The 23,360-nt window shown below is 45.8% G+C and overlaps 1 protein-coding gene across 1 annotated transcript in view; it reads left to right on the forward strand.

Moving 5' to 3' along the window:
- The window catches only part of LOC124623195 (chondroitin sulfate synthase 1), a 302,194-nt gene that overhangs the window by 5,123 nt on the left and 273,711 nt on the right, over positions 1 to 23,360 (forward strand). Inside the window, exon 2 of the mRNA XM_047149005.1 lies at positions 23,007 to 23,346. Coding sequence (XP_047004961.1) covers positions 23,007 to 23,346 — 340 coding nt within the window. The remainder of the gene's footprint in view (positions 1 to 23,006; positions 23,347 to 23,360) is intronic.

Raw genomic sequence — 23,360 nt, forward strand, 5'->3', positions numbered from 1 at the left:
GTTGTGGATGGAAAACTGGACGTCACATGACGTGAGCTCAGCGTAACTATAGCGTCAAATGGGGCGCTCTACAGTGCCAGGCAGTTGAAGGAATGGGAAGACAGTGTGTGTTAGTCAGCTAACAGTTAAAGTACACTGTGGTGGTGTTCTTCACTACATGTCCACAACTTGTGGTCTATTGGTTAGCGTCACTGCCTCTAGATAACGAGGTCCCAGGTTGAATTTCCTCATAGGACAAGATTTTCTTTTCTCGGGAACTGGGTGTTTGTGTCGCCCTAATCATTTCATCTAATCTGCATCGACATATAAGACGTCAAAGTGGTGTCAAATAGATTTGTACCAGGCAGACGAACAATCCCAGATGGCGTCTCCCAGGCGATAATAATACCATGAAATCATTTCAGTTCATTTCATTACAACATGGGCGAGACAACATTTGGATGACTTCACATGGGACATAATCATTGGGAAACTGGAAGACGGATGAAGTGTTTTGGGTGTAGTCCAGGAGATTGATATTGCTCAAAGCACTGTTTCACATGCAAGTGATGTGTTCCCAACTACAGGCACTGCTGTCAGAAGGGGAGGAAGTGGTCGACCATGGTCAACTACAGCAGTAGATGACAACTCATTGTGCAACAGGCAAGAAGAGACCCAGACCAAACAGCATGAGCAATTAGGACCACATTTAACAGGACTGCCCCAACAACCAATACACTGTGTTCTGTTGACACGCTCATATCAGCAGCACCATTTGCAATGGTGCCAGTAGCATGGGGATTGGACCAACGAGGAATGAGGTCATGTGCTCTTTTCGAGCGAGAGCAGACTCAGGCATTGTAGTGATTCTGGATATTCCCACATATGGCGAGAGATGGGAACACGTAATGCATCAAAGAATGTTGTCGAAATGATCATTTTGGTGGTCCAGATGCAATGATGTGGAGAGGCGTAATGTTGTATGGGCATATTGATATCCAAATCTTTGAACCCCATACTCTAATCAGTGAACTTAATTGTAACTTTGTATCTTTCCCCATGTGCTTCTTTTCTGGGGTGTGGTTGGCCCTCACTTCATTTTTGTTTGTGGCAGAGCGCAACCGCATCGAACAGCTAAGGTAGAGCAGCTCTTGGAATGAGCCCACATGCACCAGTGACAATCCAGCAAGAGTCAGCTACCCTGCCAGAGGAATGGAACACCATACCACAAGAATTCTTTATCAACATTATGTCCAGCGTGAGAGCTCATTACGGAGCATGCTGTATTGTTTGTGGTCATCAAACACCCTACTAAGATCTATCTCCCCCTTTTTGTAATGTCCAGGAGACCACTATAAATGATGACTTAAGTGTAATTAAGGTCTTTGAATAAAGGTGTCATTTCCGTTCGTCTCATTGCGTATTTCTTTCCATTAACTTCTGTATTATCCTGTACCATTTCTTTCTATATATGCTCAAAGTTCCATCGAGTTACGTTACTTAGCATTGATACATCACTCGATAGTTACTTTTGTCCCAAAGTTTTTCACACCAGTGTACTTCAAACTTCGTTTTACATTTTCAAAAAAAACGCCGGTCTGTGTATAGATAGTGCGAAAACTGGGTAATCTGCACCCAGATAATCATGGACTTGTTATGAGGGTAATCCCAAAATTAAGGTCTCCTATTTTTTTATAAGTGCATAGACCTGTTTATTTCTACAGCGGTTTACATCAGTTTACAGCTTGAGCATTTAGCTATTTTTCGACATAATCACCATTTCTGTCGATGCATTTTTGTAGGCGTTGTGGCAGCTTCTGTATGCCCATGTCATACCAAATGGTTCAAATGGCTCTGAGCACTATGGGACTTAACAGCTGTGGTCATCAGTCCCCTAGAACTTAGAACTACTTAAACCTAACTAACCTAAGGACATCACACACATCCATGCCCGAGGCAGGATTCGAACCTGCGACCGTAGCAGTCGCGCGGTTCCGGACTGCGCGCCTAGAACCGCGAGACCACCGCGGCCGGCCCCATGTCATACCAGCTCGTCGCCATGCTGTTCAGAAAGTTATGAACCTCTTCTTTCACCTCGTCGTCGGAGCTCAATCGCTGGGACCACAATTAACGCCGACAGGCACTGTGAGACTCTGAAAGAACTCAAACGGGCAATTCAAAACCGGAGAAGAGGAATGTTGAGCAAAGGCGTACACATTCTCCATGACAACGCTCGCCCACACATCGCTCGGCAAACCGTTGCTCTCCTGCAACAGTTTCAGTGGAACATAATCACCCACCCACCCTACAGTCCTGACTTGGCGACCAGTGACATCACCTGTTCCCTAGATTAAAAGAACATTTGGCCGGAAAGCGATTCAGCTCCGACGACGAGGTGAAAGAAGAGGTTCATAACTTTCTGAACAGCATGGCGATGAGCTGGTATGACATGGGCATACAAAAACTGCCACAGCGTCTACAAAAATTCATCGACAGAAATGATGATTATGTCGAAAAATAGCTAAATGTTCAAGCTGTAAACTGATGTAAACCACTGTACAAATAAACAGGTCTATGTACTTCTAAGAAAATAGGAGACCTTACTTCTGGGATTACCCTCGTATATGGGATTTATTCAGTTAGTTACTTAAATTACCGTTGTTTCTGTGAAAATAAGGCTTGTAAAAAAAGACCTCTGATTAGCTACTGAAATAACAAAAATAGATAAATTGTTGTATTCAATCTGTGCTTACACATTGACATTACGTCTCTACGTCTCTGCATAGCCGCCACCCAAATTCAAATACTTGTCTTACCCTGGCACCACCTTCTTCAGCCCTTCATCAGAGAATGATGCTGCCTGGTGCTGCAGCCAGTTGACAGCATCCTCGAGATCATCATCAACCATGAAGTGCTGAATAGGTAGCCTAGCCATCCATCATCCTTGGGAAGAGGTGACAGTCCCTTGGTATCAAGACTGAGACTTTCCTCTGTTCTATTTACAGTACGAGGGCATACATTGTCATGGAGGAGAATGATGCACTTGGTAATCAAATCAGTTCTGTAAATGTCTTTGCAATCCTAAAAAAACTGTAACCATCAATTTGAGGTTGCACGATATCTGCTTGATTTTTTGGATTTATTGGGAGAATAAGTGTACACCCACTATTTGGGCTGTTCCTTAGTTACAGGGTTCACATGCTGCACCTGTGTTTCGGCTCCTGTCACGATTCTGTTTAGAAACTTCATACCGCTGAAGGAATGTCAAGGCTAAATCCCTTCTTCCGTTTTGTGAACATTGGTTGCCTAGTTTGATACCTACGTGACAATGCTGAAGAAGGTTGTCCTTGAAATCTGAGGCACATATCCAGGAAGTACACAGTTTTGACATGTTGATCAAGTTCATCTTTCACATCTGAATGTCTTCGTCGTCCACATTCACCATGCACATCTTTGTGACCAGCCTTGAGTTTTCTGCTACACTCCTCAACAACACCATCACTCATACCCCAACTCCCACACTCATGATACAATTGATGTTCAATCTCAGTGCCACTGACGCCTCCTGCTTGCAGGAAGCGAATAATAGACCGCACCTCGCCGATTGGAAGGAGATGCTGTTATTCTGTCCATTTAAATCCCTTGTTGCTTACACACTGGGTGGACGAAACACAGTTATGTCTGGCACAATGTGACTTTGAACCTCTCATTTTCCAACCATGCAAGCTTCATGAAGTTGTAAGACTCTTTTCATTTTTAACAGCCAATCAGAAGTTCATTTGTGAGTAGCCCACGTATCTCCACAACAGTGAAAAAGTCTGCAACGTGCATTCACCGAAACGTGCAATACAAAAAACAAATTAATCTAACAACCCTCAGATGCAGAAGTACTGAGCTGGGGTTGCCACCACTGTGCGAACATCTCAACATAGTGCCATTGTGCCACTCTCCATTTCATTGAGTGAACCTGTACAAGAAGTGAATATCTCCAAACTCTGCATCAGCAAAAGTATCCATACTGCTGTGTGTCGGTTTAAATGTACATCAAACACTGCCACGATAACAAACGTGAGGCAGAACCGAGCACTGCTGAATGAAGATTACTGAGGGCGAAGAGTAAGGTGGGCATTACTGTTGGCGACAGCAAGTACAGCGAGTGAATGGATAAATTTGTTTCTAAAACCGACACATAGCACGTTCCGTCGACAGCTACACTACGATGTAGATATCTTCAGTGATAGAAAGATAAATGAGGTTAAAAATCAAACAAAGTGCAACTACGTGTAACGACGCACTGGAGACCACAGCCCATTGTACCGAAATACTCATAAAATATCACTTAACAGCCTCTAAATACTTTGTTAGTGGATTTGCGTTTACCCTAAAGAAGGTCATGTATTATGATCGGACGTAATAGTATCAAAATCATTATTTTCACAAATTACATTGTTTACGTTATTTTAAGCAAGTGAAATGTACTAACGTAACAATGTGTCAACATTATCATGCTATCATAGAACCTAAAGACTCCTCGTGGTCTGAGAAAGCAATACCACGAAGATCTTTCTTAAACGATTTTTAAGTATTTCATTTTTTAGTATTGTGTACATCTTCACAAATATTCCCCCAAATTTTGCATCAAAATCAGATCTGTAAGACTGCCTGCTGCTCATGTTGTATGTTAGTCACCTTGGAAAACAAATACTTTTTTTCTGTCTGATCTTTACTATGCAAGTAGTTTCCCCCCCCCCCCCCCCTCCACACCTCTCCCCTCCCCTCCCTTTTACATGACTTCACTCCCCCAATCTGAATAGGTGTTGTTTATTTTTTCCATAAATTCAAGCAGCTTCTCAGTTTGTTCCGCACCCAGATCTAGCTCTTCATCTTGTCAAAAATGAAAAAAACATAAAGGTTATCACTAGAAATACAAACTGGGGTCCCAGTATCAGTGGCCACCGACAGCAACTAGATGACGGAGATGATCCAGCATATAAAGTCATGACTGCACATCTTAAGAAGCAAACGGATCCCATGTGTTTATCATGTGTGAAGGATGTCTTAAAAATAAGAATGGAAGGTCAAAGATAAAATGCTTCAGTTACGAAGGATATAAGATAAGGATGTAGTCTTTTATCCTAACTGATCAATCTATACAAGAAACAATGACGGAAATAAAAGAAAAGTACAGGAGTGGGATTCAAATTAAGGGTGAAAGTATATCAATGATAAGATTCTCTTATGACATGGATAGCCCTTGTGAAGGTGAGAAAGACACTTCCTGCAGAGCCTGTTGAATGAAGTGGATTGTGAAATGAGGGTACCCTATGGATTAAGAAAAACCTAATGTAATCAGGAGCAGCAAAAAGTGAGATTCATGATAAACTTAATTTCAAAATTGGAGACCATGAAGTGAACGAATTCTGCTACCTTAGAAGGAAAATAGCACATGACGGGGAAGGCAAAGAGGACACAAAGAGCTAACTGGAACAAGCAAAGATGGCACGCCGGCCAATAAAGTCTACTATTACCAAATATTGGCATTAGTTTGAGGAAAAAAAATCCGAAAATATGCGTTTGGAGCACTGCTTTGTATGAAACTGAATCATGAATTGTGGGTAAATCAGGTAAGAAGAGACTCGAAGCGTTTGACATGGGGTGCTCCAGAAGGATGCTGAAAATTAGGTGGACAGATAAGAAATGAGGTGCTTCTCACAGTCATAGCGAGAAAGGACTGTTGGAGTTCCGTAACATTATCTCCGAATATGCAAGAGATACAAAAAATACTTTTGTTTTGGTTTGGCTTGGTTTAGAACAATTAATATTTTCATCGAGTCGGATGAGAGTGAAGCATGAGGGACCCTCTCGCCGCAAATAAGCCCTTATCTTTTCCCTGGTCTACAAGCCGACCCGACCCTTTGTTAGTAGTAACAGTTTTATTCATTTGTGGATCTCTTTTACAAAGATATTAGATACGCTATGATATTACAATTAAAGAACAAGAAAAACGTTGCAAAAATTGTCAGATCGATCTTGATAAGATTTCACAATGGTATAAAGATCGGAAAATTGCTGTAAAAGCTCAGAAATGTAAAAGCATGACCTTCTAAAAACGCAAAAACATAGTGTGGTATGACCTCAATGTCAAAGAGTCGCAGATGGATTTAGTCGACTCACACAAGTTCGTAGTTATCACTGTATGTGATAAGCAATAGAATTATCACATAGGTTCATTCCTAGGGGAAGCAGGAGACACACAGATTGTTTTGGTAAGACACTAGGAAAATGCGATCAGACTACAAAGGAAATTGCTGACAAGACAATCGTGTGATGCGTCCTAGAATATTGTTCAACTGTGTGGTACATGTGTCAAATGCACTACTGGCCATTAAAATTGCTACACCAAGAAGAAATGCAGATGATAAACGGGTATTCATTGGACAAATATATTATACTAGAGCTGACATGTGATTACATTTTCACCCAATTTGAGTGCTTAGATCCTGAGAAATCAGTACCCAGAACAACCACCTCTGGCCGTAATAACGGCCTTGATACGCCTGGATATTGAGTCAAACAGAGCTTGGATGACGTGTACAGGTACAGCTGCCCATGCAGCTTCAACACGATACCACAATTCATCTAGAGTAGTGACAGGCGTATTGTGACGTGCCAGGTGCTTGGCCACTATTGACGAGACGTTTTCAATTGGTGAGAGATTTGGAGAATGTGCTGGCCAGGGTAGCAGTCGAACATTTTCAGTATCCAGAAAGGCCTGTACAGGACCTGCAATATGCGGTCGTGCATTATTCTGCTGAAATATAGGGTTTCGCAGGGTTCGAATGAAGGGTAGAGCCACGGATCGTAACACATCTGAAATGTAACGTCTACTGTTCAAAGTGCCGTCAATGCGAACAAAAGGTGACCGAGACGTGTAACCAATGGCTCACTATACCATAACGCCTGGTGATAAGCCAGTATGACGATGACGAATACACGCTTCCAATGTGCGTTCACCGCGATGTCGCCAAACACCGATGCGACCATCATGATGCTGTAAACAGAACCTGGATTCATCCGAAAAAATGACGTTTTGCCATTCGTGCACCCAGGTTCGTCGTTGAGTACGCCATCGCAGGCGCTCCTGTATGTGATGCAGCGTCAAGGGTAACCACAGCAATGGTCTCCGAGCTAATGGTCCATGCTGCTGCAAACGCCGTCGAACTGTTCGTGCAGATGGGTGTCGTCTTGCAAACGTCCCCATCTATTGACTCAGGGATCGAGACGTGGCTGCATCATCCGTTACAGCCATGCGGATAAGGTGCCTGTTATCTCTAGTGCTAATGATACGAGGTCGTTGGGATCCAGCACGGCGTACCGTATTGCCCTCCTGAACTCACCGATTCCATATTCTGCTAACTTATTGGATCTGACCAACGCGAGCAGCAATGTCGCGATACGATAAACCGCAATCGCGATAGGCTACAGTCCGACATGGAGGAGATATAGAGAGACAGGAACTGTCGATGACATGCCTCACTCAGGCCGCCCAAGGGCAGTGGATGACCGCTGCCTACGGATTATGGCTCGGAGGAACCATGACAGCAACACCACCACGTTGAATAATACTTTTCGTGCAGCCACAGGGCGTCGTGTTACGACTCAAACTACGCACAATAGGCTGCATGATGCGCAACTTCATTCCCGACGTTCATGGCAGGGTCTATCTTTGCAACCACGGCACCATGCAGCGCGGTACAGATGGGCCCAACAACATGCTGAAAGGACCGCTGAGGTTTGGCATCACATTCTCTCCACCGATGAGTGTCGCATATGCCTTCAACCAGACAATCGTCGGAGACGTGTTTGGAGGCAACCTGGTCTGGCTGAACACCTTAGACACAATGACCAGCGAGTGCGGCAGGGTGGAGGTTCCCTGCTGTTTTGGGGTGGCATTATATGGGACCGACGGACGCTGCTCGTGGTCACGGAAGGCGCTTTAGCGGCTATACGTGAGTGCCTCTTTGGTCTGAATTGAGTGAATGTCGCTTGTCAGACCTCAAGTACGAAGTCGACAATTACCATCCTACAACAAGAAGGCAAAAGTGCAGAAACCTCGTACAGGTCGTCTGCATGAAGGCCTGCTTCATTGCTGACTCACGTATCAATAATGAGATGCACGTATCAACCTGGAGGGCAATGCTATACTGAAGAATAACCACTGCCCATTGCGATATTTTATTTGTGCACGTGACGCAGTAAGGAAAATATATAAAGAAAGTGGAGACGAATGTGGAATCATTCTAGCGACGACATGGACCACAAATTAGGAGGTCCACTGACATAAGCGATTTTGACAAAGGGTAGCTTGTTATGGACCGGCGCCTGGGAACGAGCGTGTCGGAAACGCCGTAGCTGGTCGGCTGTTCGCATGCTACTGTTGTGAGCGTCTACGAAAAATGGTTGAAGGGTGGTGGAATCACGCCTCACGGTAGAACGTGGTGGTTGGAGGCTTTGGAAATTTGTGGTAAGTTCCTGTGAGACCAAACTGCTGAGGTCATCGGTCTCTAGGCTTACACACTACTTAATCTAATTTTAGCTTATAGTAAGGACAACACAAACACCCATGCCCTCGGAATGACTCGAACCTCCGACAGTGAGTGGGCGGGGGGGGGGGGGGGGGGAGAGAGACCCGCGCGAATACTGGCGAGGCGCCTCGGACCGCGTGGCTACCCCGCGCGGTTTGGAGGCTTTCCCGCTGTGTTAAACGGGGGAGGCGGTGAAATGTGGCAGATCAAACGACAGAGTACAATGCTGGTGCAGAAAAAGTGTTTCGGAACACATTGATCAACACACACTATGGAATATGGTGCTCCGCAACAGACGTGTTAACATCGACGTTCTCAGTTACTATTCTAGTGGGCGCAGGATAATTGAGGTTGGACAGTGGATCAATGAAAACGAGTCACATGATCGGTGAATTATGTTTCTTGTCACACACGGTCGATGGTCGTTTCCAGATAAATCGCCATACTGGTGAACGACTGCCCGAAGAATTCACTTTGTCGTGCACTTCATGGGGGATACTCGCTTGGACTTCCTTGGGACTTGCATCCATGTCTACATCAACTACTCCGCTACCCATCTGATCGTGTGTGGCGAAGGGTACTTCTGGTACAACTGACTGATGCCCCTTCCCTGTTTCACCCGCAGGTGGCACGTGGGAGGAGTGATTGTCGATAACCCTCTGTATTAGCTCTCATTGCTCAAATTTTCTCATCGTAGTCATTTCATGAGATATATTGGAGGAAGTAATATGTTCAAATGGCTCTGAGCACTATGGGACTCAACTGCTGAGGTCATTAGTCCCCTAGAACTTAGAACTAGTTAAACCTAACTAACCTAAGGACATCACAAACATCCATGCCCGAGGCAGGATTCGAACCTGCGACCGGAGCGGTCTTGCGGTTCCAGACTGCAGCGCCATTAACCGCACGGCCACTTCGGCCGGCAAGTAATATGTTGTCTGGCTCTTCTCGGAAAGTACTTTTTTTTAAATTTCGATAGTAAACCTCTCTCTGATACACAACGCCTCTCTTGTAGCGTCTAGCACTGGAATTTATTGAGCACATCTGTATCACTCGCGCCAACCGAGTGATGGAATGCGCCGCTCTTCGTTGGATCTTCTCGATCTCTTCTGTCAGTCCTACCTGTTTAAGGGTCCCAGACAGATGAATACTACTCAAGAATCGGACGAACAAGCGCCTTGTAAGCCACTTCTTTCGTCGATGAGTTACATTTTCGTAATATTCTTCCTATTCTTCCTGACATCCGCTTATCCTCCTAGTTGTTTTATACGGACATTCCAAGGATAATTACTCATAAATATTTCGTGTTAAATACTGTTTCCAGCAATTTGTCATCAGTAGTTAGTTGTACAGTAGTGGATTTCTTTTCTAAAGTATGCTCAATATTTCCAGAATGAGATTTTCACTCTGCAGCGGCGTGTGCGCCGATATGAAACTTCCTGACAGATTAAAACTGTGTGCCGGACCGAGACTCGAACTCGGGACCTTCCGAGTTCGAGTCTCGGTCCGGCACACAGTTTTAATCTGCCAGGAAGTTTCTTATGCTCAATATGTTACACTTATTTACGTACAAGGTCAGCTGCCAGTAGCTGTGCCATTCCTGTGTAGGTCATTCTACAAATTTTTACTGTTTTCTGGCGTTGATACTTTCTTATAGACAATCGCGTCATCTGCGAACAGTCTTAAAAAACTTACAGCACTTTGTACTAGATCAGTTACATAAGTTGTAAACAGTAGCGATCCTATGACACTCTTGTGCGGTACTCCGGAGATAACATTGGTCGATTTTGTTCCGTTAAGAGGATCGTATTGAGTTCTCTCTAATCTGAGACACCACGGCAGCTGTAGGCTAAGTGAGCGTTATTGCACACCACTTGCATCCCTTCATGCTTGATGTCCGCCCCGTTGGCGATCAAATGTTCTTGCAGCATAACTCTCCATTTCACAAGGCTAGAATCTTACCACAGTGGTTTGAGGAGCATGACGGTGAATTCACACTGATGTCTTGGCCACGAAATTCGCCTGACTGAACCCGATATAATTAATCTGGGACGCTATTGGGCGCCAGCTCCATTGCCACAAACCACCGGCCTATAATTTTCGCTGGCTGCAAGTCCTGTGCGTAGACGTCTGGTGCCACATAACTTCGGAAATATATTTAGAACGTGCCAAATCCGTGCCACACAGATACGCTGCTGTGTTGGATTCCAAAGGTGGACTAACACGCTGTTACGCAGGCGGTTGTAGTGTTTTGGTTCATCAGTGCTAAATCACGACCGTGGAAAAGAGCTTTGAAAGATCCAAAGCCATGATATTGCAGTCGGCTTTAGAAGAACGCCTGAAAATGCAGGTTGCTACTTTCAAGTGCGAGAGAAACAACGCCTATGCGTAATCCACCCTGATTCTCATTTGGAGTTTGGTCCGTGGTTAGATTTCTGCCACTGGGAGAGATGGCGCAGAGGTAAGAACTTGACTCACATTCACGTTGTATGGCAGTTCAAATCCGTGTCCCAACATCCAGATTTATGAAATGATAATTAAATGGACACCCTAGCTGCAAACAGGCGTTGATGTACTTCATTGGGGACATGTTGAAAATGTGTGCTCCGACCGGGACTCGAACCCGGGATCTCCTCTACATGGCAGACGCTCTATCCATCTGAGCCACCGCGGGCACAGAGGATAGTGCGTCTGCAGGGACTTATCCCTTGCACGCTCCCCGTGAGATCCACATTCCCAACATGTCCATCCAGATTTATGTTTTTAGTTCCCGTATATCGCTTAAAGGCTAATACCAGTACGATTTCTTTGAAAAGGGCACTTACGATTTTCTGACCCAATTCGAGGTTGTGCTTCTTCTTGAACGAAGCCGTCCGCAGTGGGACATTAAACTGTAAGCTTCCTTCCTTTATTTACGACCTTTCGCCTATATCTGCCATGTTACATATGAGAACTGTGGAGCTGTCAAATTTCTTCATCAGTGAAGAAAGTTCTTCATCAGCTCGTGGTCTAGTGGCTAGCGTCGCTGCCTCTGGATTACGGTGTCCCTGGTTCGATTCCCGGCCGGGTTGGGGATTTTCGCTGCTCGAGGACTGCGTGTTTGTGTTGTCCTCATCATTTCATCATCATTCGTGAAAGTGGCTAGACTGGACTGTGCAAAGACTGGGACCTTGTACGGGCGCTGATGACCGCGCTGTTGAGCGCACCACAAACCAAACATAATCATCAGTGAATAATTGATAAAAACCGATGGTGGTTGTAATTAGGAGCGCTTTATGTCGGGAAGCGATTTCAACTCTTAGTTTTACGTGTAGTCTCTGTGATAAACCTGCTTACAATAACGTCGGATGTCCTTGACGAACCTATTTTATTATTTCGTACGCGATTTTGGCGGGTAGTTAACAATCCAGAATTCACTGATACGAACTTGCTGTGCAACACTTATCAGAGTAACTGAAGACATTGCAGTTCAGTATGCATTTCCTGTCCACATTCTGCGTCTGAAGACCACTTTGACTTTCCAGCCACTTCTGCCTTTCTACATCTACATCTTTGCACCACAAGCCACCGCACCATTACCCCTTCACTTTCAGTCGGAACTGTTGTTGATAAGTCACAGTGTGAGCTCGAGTCTCTCTAATCTTACCGCCACGTTCTTTTTGTGGGATATATGCATAAGGAACCAATATCCTCGTAAAGTCTTTTGGAATGTATGCTTTTTGACTTTTAACAGTAAACCACGCCGTGATGCGCGAAGTTTCTCTTTAGCATCTACCAGTGGAGGTGGATGAGCATCTCTGTGACGCTTTCAAAATTAATAGAGGAAACCTGTGACGAAACGCGCTGCTCTTCTTTGGATCTTCTCTACACAGGGTGAACCAGAAATCCACCTACAAATTTTCAGGGGTGGTATTATGGACCAAAACAAGAAAAAAAGTCCAGTAAACACGGGCTCTAAAGTGCGTACGTCAAGAGCTATTAGCACTTGTTCGTCTTCGATACTGTGAAACGCATCTCTTCTATTGCAAGCTCTTTGCTATCATATTTTCTGAAGAATTAGTATGGACCAAAACTAAAAAAATCCAGTAAATATAAGCTAGAATTCATACCTTAAGAGTTATGAGCATTGCACTTGTTCAGTAGAAGAGGTGTTCCACAGCGGCCAAGATGGACAGTTGTTCATAGCGATTAAGGTGTACACTTTAGAACCCGTGTTTACAGTGCTTTTTTTTTTTTTTTTTTTTTTTTCCGTACTACCGTCTCTCGAAATACGGAAAGCCAGGAGACTACGACAGAAGACATGCGTCTCACAGTAGCGAAGATGAACAAGTGCTCATAGCTCTTAGAGTACGACTTTTAGAGCCTTTGTTCACTATAAATTTCTTACTACATTTTCTTCTTGTTTTGATCCACACTAGCGTTTCGGAAAGACTGTCGGTAGAGTTCTGGTTCACGCTATGTAAATCCTATACGATGAGCGTCTGTTGAGAAACAGCTCGTACCAGAACTTTGCAAAATACCTCCTTCGTGAGTGGACTACTCATCTTGTGGATTCTTCCAGTGAATTTCAGTCTGTCATCTGCATGTCATGCTGTTACTGTTATGTGGTCGTTGCATTTTAAATCGCTGCGCATGAGTGGTCCCAGATTTTAATGGATATTATTGGTTCCAGTGGTTGCTCGATCGTTTAATCACCCAATAACAGGTCTTTCTGCATATTTATGTGTAGAACTTTACTTTGTTTATGTTAAGCGCTAACTACCAATACCTGCACCAAGCGTGAATCCTCACAAGTCTTCCCGGATTTGGCTAGAATTTTCTAGTATTCCGATTTCTGCACATACAGCAACAGTACCCGCGAACAGCCTCACGGAGTTATAGACGTTAATCACTATGCTATTTACGTGTCCTATGGACGATAATGATGCTATTAACGCTTTCAGAGAACACAGGAAGTTATTTTACGCCCGAAGGACCTTCTACGTGAAGAACGACATGTTGTGTTCCATTAATTAAGAACTCTTCAGTCCAATCACAAAGCTGTTTCCGTATTCCGTACGTTCGTATTTTGTTCCATCAGGCCACAGTACGGACTTGGTTTGAACTCCGTCTGGAAGTCAAGAATCATGGCATCAACCTGACCGCCGGTATCTGCTGCTTTTCTGGGTCTTGCGAACGAACAGAACAAGCTAGGTTCAAGATAATCGCCGTCTGCGGAATCCGTGGTGAATCCACAAAGTGGTTTTTCGCTATTTTGCAGGGAACTTATAGAAGAACATATAATGTGCTCCAAAACTGTACAACAGGCTTACGTCAACGATGCCAATACATACACTACTGGCCATTAAAATTGCTACACCAAGAAGAAATGCAGATGATAAACGGGTATTCATTGGACTTATACTAGAACTGACATCTGATTACATTTTCACGCAATTTGGGTGCATAGACCCTGAGAAATCAGCACCCAGAACAACTACCTCTGACCGTAATAACGGCATTGATACGCCTGGGCACTGAGTCTAACAGAGCTTGGATGGCGTGTACAGGTACAGCTGCCGATGCAGCTTCATCGCGATACCACAGTTCATCAAGAGTGGTGACTGGCGTGTTGTGACGAGCCAGTTGCTCGGCCACCATTGACCAGACGTTTTCAGTTGGTGAGAGATCTGGAGAATGTGCTGGACAGGGCAGCAGTCGAACGTTTTCCGTATCCAGAGAGGCCCGTACAGGACCTGCAACATGCGGTCGTGCATTATCCTGCTGAAATGTAGGGTTTCGCAGGGATCGAATGAAGGGTAGAGCCACGGGTCGTAACGCATCTGAAATGTAACGTCCACTGTACAAAGTGCCGTCAATGCAAACAAGAGGTGACCGAGACGTGTAACCAATGGCACCCCATACCATCAGGCCGGGTGATAGGCCAGTGTGGCTACGACGAATACACGCTTCCAATGTGCGTTCACCGCGATGTCGCCAAACACCGATGTGACCATCATGATGCTGTAAACAGAACCTGGATTCATCCGAAAAAATGACGTTTTGCCATTCGTGCACCCAGGTTCGTCGTTGATTACACCATCGCAGGCGCTCCTGTCTGTGATGCAGCGTCAAGGGTAACCACAGCCACAGCTGCAAACGCCGTCGAACTGTTCATGCAGATGGTTGTTGTCTTGCAAACGTCCCCATCTTTTGACTCAGAGATCGAGACGTGGCTGCACGATCCGTTACAGTCATGCCGATAAGATGCCTGTCATCTAGACTGCTAGTGATACGAGGCCGTTGGGATCCAGCACAGGGTTCCGTATTACCCTCTTGAACCCACCGATTCCATATTCTGGTAACAGTCATTGGATCTCGACCAACGCGAGCAGCAATGTCGCGATACGATAAACCGCAATCCCGATAGGCTACAATCCGACCTATATCAAAGTCGGAAACGTGACGGTACGCATTTCTCCTCCTTACACGAGGCATTACAACAACGTTTCACCAGGCAACGCCGGTCAACTGCTGTTTGTGTATGATAAATCGGTTGGAAACTTTCCTCATGTCAGCACGTTGTAGGTGTCGCCACCGGCGCCAATCTTGTGTGAATGCTCTGAAAAGCTAATCATTTGTACATCACAGCATCTTCTTCCTGTCGGTTAAATTTAGCATCTGTAGCTCGTCATCATTGTGGTGTAGCAATTTTGATGGCCAGTAGTGTATTATAAATTAAATGTCCCCCACCGCATTCTTGTGTCTGTATTTGAAGGCTAGTCTCAGAAACAAATGTAGGGATTGTGATAATGGTTTTCACAATAGACAGACTGATTCACGAGGAAGATTTGTGTCATACGAGTACACTGCACAACACAATTAAAGGCTTACTTCTTCGAAACTCCGTAATTGTCTGCCATTGTCACTCTCTGGCTCGGTGACGCTCCAAACAGCGTGTCGGCACACGCGAAGAAAGCCCACAGTTTATAAGTTCATGTGAGGTGTAAGGTGGGTCAATGATGTCACATTAGCATCAAATTTCACCACAGTTCTAACGCCACCATGGACGCGTCAGGCGATGGAAAGGTTGTCACACACCCTCTTACCCACATTTCACCCCTTTTTTCGACGCCTCTGCGTTGAAGGTCGGAAGCTCGACGGCCAACAAATGGTAAGGCGACCGCTCGCGATAAGCGGTAAATCCCGTCCGGCACCAATTTTCATTGTTGCTATTCCGTTATATAGCTGATGGTGGTCCGTATTCGCAGCTATGAATACATTTCAAGTATACCGAGGAAGTTTGTAGGGACATTTGAAACAAATTTCAAACTTGTGCCTCGCAAACAGAACCAGTTATAGAATCTCGGAAAAACTGACCCTTTAATTGTGTTGCACAGTGTAATATACACTGAAGACCCAAAGAAACTGGTACACCTGCCTAATATCGTGTAGGGCCCCCGCGAGCACGCAGAAGTGCCGCAACACGACGTGGCATGGACTCGACTGATGTCTGAAGTAGTGCTGGAGGGAACTGACACCATGAATCCCGCATGGCTGTCCATAAATCCGTAAGAATACGAGGGGGTGGAGATCTCTTCCGAACAGCACGTTGCAAGACATCACAGATATGCTCAATAATGTTCATGTCTGGGGAGTTTGGTGGCCAGCGGAAGTGTTTAGACTCAGAAGAGTGTTTCTGGAGCCACTCTGTACCAAGTATGGACGTGTGGCGTGTCGCATTGTCCTGCTGGAATTGCCTAAGTCCGTCGCAATACATAATGGACATGAATGGATGCAGATGATCAGACAGGATGCTTACGTAAGTGTTGCCTGTCATAGTCGTATCTAAACGTATCAGGGGTCCCATTTAACTCTTAACTGCACACGCCCTACAACAATACAGAGCCTCCACCAGCTTGTACAGTCCCCTGCTGACTTGCAGGGTCCATGGATTCATTAGGTTGTCTCCATACCCGCTTGATACAATTTGAAACGAGACCAGACAACATATTTCCAATCATCAACAGTCCAATGTCAGTGCTGACGGGCCCAGGCGAGGCGTAAAGCTTTGTGTCGTGCATTCATCAAGGGTACAACAGTGGGCCTTTGGCTCCGAAAGCCCATATCGACGACGTTTCATTCAATGGCCCAGCACTGAAATCTGCAGCAATTTGCGGAAGGGTAGCTAGTGGGGTCCCGTTCTTGCAAGATCTTTTTCCAGCCGTGGCAATGTCAGAGATTTGATGTTTTAGGGATTCCTGATACTGACGGTACACTCGTGAAACGGCCGTAAGGGAAAATCCCCGCTTCATCGCTACCTCGGAGATGCTGGGTCCCATCGCTCGTGCGCCGACGATGACATCACATTCAAACTCACTTAAGTCTTGATATTCTGTCATTGTAGCAGCAGTAACCGACCTAACAACTGCGCCACACACTTGTTGTCTTATGTAAGCGTTGCCGACCGCAGCGCCGTGTTCTGCTTGTTTACATATCTCTGTATTTGAATACGCATGCTTATACCAGTTTCTTTGGCGCTTCAGTGTATTACTACAGTAGTATGCGAGGCAAGTCGTGCGGTCGTAGATACATAGTGCAGCCTACAGAAAGTCAGGACGAGTCGCTAGTAACCTGTAATTGAGTGCGCCTGTTCGACGACACTTGTTGAAAACGGGAATCACCTGTGAGTTTTTGAAATCACTAGAAATGCTTCACTCCTCCAGCGACTCTCTGCCCAGGAACTGAGTGCTTGTGTTGTTCTCATCATTTCATCAGCATCATTCGTGACAGTGGCTAGATTAGACTATGAAAAAAACTAGACTGTGTAAAAATTGGGCCTTTGTACGGGCGCTGATGACTGCGCAGTTGAGTGCTCCACAACCAAGCATCATCATCATCATCATCCAGCGACCTACGATACACTGATGCTGCAGGCAGAGCAAGTTCTTCCGTACGCTATATGTAGAATCGGCATAGGTGTCCAGTTAGGACCAATCGCCTTTCCCGTGTTCAGCATCTTCAGTCAATTTCCTACCCCACGGCTACATAGTTCGACAGCTGTCGTTTTGGCGTTGGTGTGACGACTTAAGCGGGTAGCTCTCTCTGAGCGCACGAAAAAGGTGATCCTCGTCATTTCTTTTTTCAAATTACATAAAAGGTAGCACTAAATCTGATCATATGGTTTATTCCTTACTCCTTTGTCTTTAAGAAATCAGGTTTGTGTCCACGTCAGATGCTCCCTCTTGACGCTACACTAGGTGGAAGGACACCTTGCACCAAATTCCGATAAAAATTGTATTTACTGCTCTTAAGTTGTGTTTCCCGGCAATCTGACAAATAATACGATTTCGATGAAAACACCTTTAAAGTTTTGGGTTACATTTTCTTTAGTTTAGTTGAACATACTTCTAATCGGTGATCCCTGGACCATACACGAACCCTTCAATATCCAAAAGTAGCCTCTCCTCTTCCATCTTCTTCGTGTCCATAGTGGTTCTGTGGGTTTGGCTCAAATGGCTCTGAGCACTATGGGACTTAACATCTGTGGTCATCAGTCCCCTAGAACTTAGAACTACTTAAACCTAACTAACCTAAGGACATCACATACATCCATGCCCGAGGCAGGATTCGAACCTACGACCGTAGCGGTCACGCGGTTCCAGACTGAAGCGCCTAGAACCGCACGATGGGTTTCATTGGCACCTTGTCTCATCTGCTACTCTGTCCGCAGATAGGCTTTTCGTTCGCTTTCGTGACGAAATTGTAACGGTCTGGCCTGATCTCAAATTCGGGCACGTTTGTAATTTTCGTAATTCCTGTTAGGCTGTCGTTGAAATTACATACTGCCACATTGGCCGAAAAGTCGACTATTTTTTTCCCCGCTCCGAATGGTTTTCGAGACGTTTTTTCACAAGTCACCTTGTAAATGGATAACGGGGTTTCTGGCGAAATTGGTACGAACTGTGCATTACACTGACACGTTGTGGTTAGCAATATGCACTTACATAGATAGCGGTAGTCCCACGTACAGAAGATATAAAAGGGCAGTGCATTGGCGGAGCAATCGTTCATACTCACGAGTGATTCGTGTGTGAAAAGTTGTCGGACGTGCTTATGGCGGCACGTCGGGTATTAACAGATTTTGACCGCAGAATGGTAGTTGGAGCTAGACGCATGGGACATTTAGTTTCGGAAATCGTTAGGGAAGTCTATATTCCGAGCTCCACAGTGTCAAGAGTGTGCCGAGAATACCAAATTTCAGGCATTACCTCTCACCAGGGTCAACGCACTGGCCGACGGTGTTCACTTAACGACCTATATCAGCGGCGTTTGCGTAGGGTTGTCAGTGCTAACAGACCAGCAACACTGCGTGAAATAACCGCAGAAATCATTGTGGGACCTACGACGAACGTATGTGATAGGACAATGCGGCAAAATCTGGCGTTAATGGGCTATGGCATCAGACAACCTACGCGAGTGCCTTTGCCAACAGGGCGACATCGTCTGCAGTGCCTGTCTTGAGCTCGTGACCATATCGGTTGGACACTAGACGACTGGAAAACTATGGCCTGGCCCGAGGAGTCCCGATTGTAATTGGTAATAGCTTGCGGTAGGATTTGAGTGTGGCGCAGACCCCACGAAACCATGGACCCAAGTTGTCAACAAGGCACTGTGCAACCTGGTGGTGACTCCATAATGGTGTGGATTGCGTTTGCATTTAATGGATCCCGTCCTCCGGTCCAACTGAACCGGTCATTAGCTGGAATTGGTTATGTTTGGCTACTTGGAGCCTACTTGCGCCCATTAACGGCCTTCATTACGATGAAGCATCTCACCAGGCCACAGTTGTTTGTGATTTGTTTGAAGCTCATTCTGGATAATTAAAGCGAATGATTTGACAATGCAGATCGACCGACACAAATCCCATCGGAAATTTGTGAGTCATAACTGAGAAGTCAGTTCGTGCACAAAATACTGCACTGGCAACACATTCGCAGTTATGGACGGCTACAAAGGCAGCATTGCTCAGTATTCCTGCAGGGGCCGTCTAACGACTTGTTGAGTCCATGCCACGCCGAGTTGCTACACTACACTGGGAAAAATGAGGTTCGACACGATATTAGGATGTATCCCATGACTGTTGTCACTGCAGTGGAAAGTAGATACCCCAGAGAACATTTCAAAGCAAAAACAAACGAAAAAAAGATGTTTTGAAATTTGCAGGGAGGAGCAACCCCCTAAAAGGAGGAATCGCGTTGCGTTTTGGAGAAACAAAGTAACATTCCGGCCTTCTCTTTGTCCTCTTCTGTTTCAGTGCCGTTAGGGTCACTGATGGTCTGGACGTATGGCTTCGATCCGGTTACTGATTTCCTTTACTTTCCAGCCCAGTGTGTCTTAAACATTTTGGGTCAAATTGATTCAAATGGTAGTGGATCCACAATCGATTATACTGAGATAGGAAACCAATGGTGGGAAATACATATTAATTGTGATATGGACTTACACTGCGCAACAACAACGTATCTCGTAATAATTGTTCAAAGGGATACTGTTTGACTGGTCCACTTTACCCGATGTTGCTGTGAGATGTGCTGATTGTCCGTGAAGGGATATGATTTCAACACGACGGTGCGCCAGCCCACTTCGATGTTAATGTCCGCGGTCATCCAAACAACATGAACCCTCATCGTTGGATTGGAAACGAGGTCCTGTCCCATTGTCAGCGCGATCGCTGGATCTCACTCCTCTGGACTTTCTCTCCGGGATTACTTTAAGGCGTTGGTGTGTGAAACCCCCGTAGAAACTGACGAAGACCTGCTTGCTATGGTACAAACTGCCTGTCTCCTGGTACAACGGACACCAAGGATCTTTGAGAGAGCGCAGCAGAACTTCCTGTGTCCTTGCCATGCATGCTTTGAGACTGGGGGTTGTCACTTTGAACAGTTATTAGGTACATGGCATGCCCATAAAGAAGTAAATATGCATTTCCGAGCATTGGCTCCTTATCTCAATATAATCGGTAGTGGGGACACTTTTTCATATCACACTGCTTCAATTTGATCCATTGTCCGCCCCCGGTAGCTGAATGGACTCCTTAAGTAATAGAACCCAGTACGTTGTCCTCGATGGTGAGTGTTCATCGGAGGTGAGGGTATCATCTGGAGTGCCCCAGGGAAGTGTGGTAGGTGCGCTGTTGTTTTCTATCTACATAAATGATCTTTCGGATAGGGTGGATAGCAATGTGCGGCTGTTTGCTGATGATGCTGTGGTGTACGGGAAGGTGTCGTCATTGAGTGACTGTAGGAGGATACAAGATGACTTGGACAGGATTTGTGATTTGTGTAAGGAATGGCAGCTAACTCTAAATATAGATAAATGTAAATTAATGCAGATGAATAGGAAAAAGAATCTTGTAATGTTTGAATACTCCATTAGTAGTTTAGCGCTTGAAACAGTCACGTCGATTAAATATTTGGGCGTAACATTGCAGAGTGATATGAAGTGGGACAAGCATGTAATGGCAGTTGTGGGGATGGCGGATAGTCGTCTTCGGTTCATTGGTAGAATTTTGGGAAGATGTGGTTCATCTGTAAAGGAGACCGCTTATAAAACACTAATACGACCTATTCTTGAGTACTTCTCGAGCGTTTGGGATCCCTATCAGGTCGGGTTGAGGGAGGACATAGAAGCAATTCAGAGGCGGGCTGCTGGATTTGTTACTGGTAGGTTTGATCATCACGCGAGTGTTACGGAAATGCTTCAGGAACTCGGGTGGGAGTCTCTAGAGCAGGGCTTCCCAACCTGTGGTCCGCGGACTCCTTGGGAGTCCGCCGGCTCTTTCTAAGGGGTCCGCGGCCACCTTTCACCAAATATTGTAAAATGATGAGTAAAATTAGTGAATAAAAATGTGAAAATCAAATTCATAAGTACTTTTTTTTCGTGTGAAAAACGTGTGTACTTTTACTTCAGGTCGTATCCCCAAGCAGCCTTTGCGGTTCCTAAGTGAGAACGCATACACAGTTTAGTGCGGGAGAACGCGGCTTCTCTGATCGACTATTTCGCAACAATACGGGGGTCGTTTGTGCCCCGGATCACGGCGTTAGATGCGCTGAAACCTTTTACGCATGCGCGGAGCGACCTTTGTCGACCAGTCACAGTGCTCGCTGGCACGTATGCGGCCGCAGGCATCATTAAATGTTTAACTTGCTTTGTCAGTGCACTACCTATTTCGTAAGTCGATTTTTGACCAGTTTATTACTTCTAACATGGATCGGTGGATGAAGTCAGGATCATTGAAGAAGGGTGCAGTTTCTCTATCGCCTTCACAACAAGGGAAGTTTCCAGTTGAAATGAATGAGGAGGGAGGACGACCAAAGGAAGACTTTACATACATTTGAACATTTTTCTTAGCATTTCACGAAAAACCACACACACACACACACACACACACACACACACACACACACGCGCGCGCGCGCGCACGACTGTTACGAAATATGCATGCTCCTTACAGAACAGTAGCCAAGTGGTAGTGGAAGTGAACAGACCATAAGCGGCAGCTTGTCAACAGCGAACAGTTCGGACGTCACGTTGATTGCTCTTGGAGGAAGATAGCTCCATCGTGTGAAATTTCAATTACCAAGTAATTTTAATCACGCTATAGTGTGTTGAACAAAGGGAGTAAATCCATTAGTAAGTGTCTGGGTAAAGTGGGCATTCAAATTGGATCGTTAATTTCAAGTTGTTATCATTCATCTCTAAACCAAAGACTATTGATACTTGGGGTGGGAGAGGGGGGGGGAGGGGGGAGCGGGGGTCATTGGGAACATGGCACTTGCATTAAGAAGTTTTCAGTTCCCATGGGTTTCGTTCTGAAATTTAAAGTTACTGTGGTCTTGACTGACTAGAGGTCCGCCATGGATTTTCGACTGAAGAAGGGGTCCGCCAGCTGAAAAGGTTGGGAAGCCGTGCTCTAGAGGAAAGGAGGCGTTCTTTTCATGAATCGCTACTGAGGAAATTTAGAGAACCAGCATTTGAGGCTGACTGCAGTACAATTTTACTGCCACCAACTTACATTTCGCGGAAAGACCACAAAGATAAGAGAGATTAGGGCTCGTACAGAGGCATATAGGCAGTCATTTTTCCCTCGTTCTGTTTGGAAGAGGGATAGGGAGAGAAGACGCTAGTTGTGGTACGAGGTACCCTCCGCCACGCACCGGGGAATTTTCTCCACCCAGGGACTGGGTGTTGTGCTGTCCTCATCGTCATCCTATCATCCTCATGGTCTGCAGGTCGTCGAAGTGGCGTCTCATTGAAAGACCGGCACCTGGCGAACGGCCTGCCCAACGGGGGGCCCTAGCCATACGATTAAATAAATAAAATTTGACTCAAAAGCTTCTAGAAGCCCCATACGAAACCTGGACCGCGTAGTCGCTGACGCGCTGTTTCGTGTGGCGGCAGCCCGCGGACGCTGCTGCTGGCGGGCGTGATGACGGCGCAGAAGTACGTGGACACGCGCGCCGTCGCCGTGCTGGACACGTGGGGCCGCCAGCTGCCGGGCCGCGTCGCCTTCTTCTCGTCGTGGGCGTCGCGCCGCCCGCCCGACCGGCCTGACCTGCCGCTGGTGCGCCTCCGCGGCGTCGACGACTCGTACCCGCCGCAGAAGAAGTCCTTCCTCATGCTGCACTACATGTGGCGGCACTTCGGCGACCGCTTCGAGTGGTTCCTGCGCGCCGACGACGACGTCTACGTCCGCGCCGACCGCCTCGAGAAGCTGCTGCGCTCCGTCGACAGCAGGCAGGTGAGCGATCACCC

Source organism: Schistocerca americana, chromosome 7 (assembly GCF_021461395.2).
Source record: "Schistocerca americana isolate TAMUIC-IGC-003095 chromosome 7, iqSchAmer2.1, whole genome shotgun sequence".
NCBI lineage: Eukaryota > Metazoa > Arthropoda > Insecta > Orthoptera > Acrididae > Schistocerca > Schistocerca americana.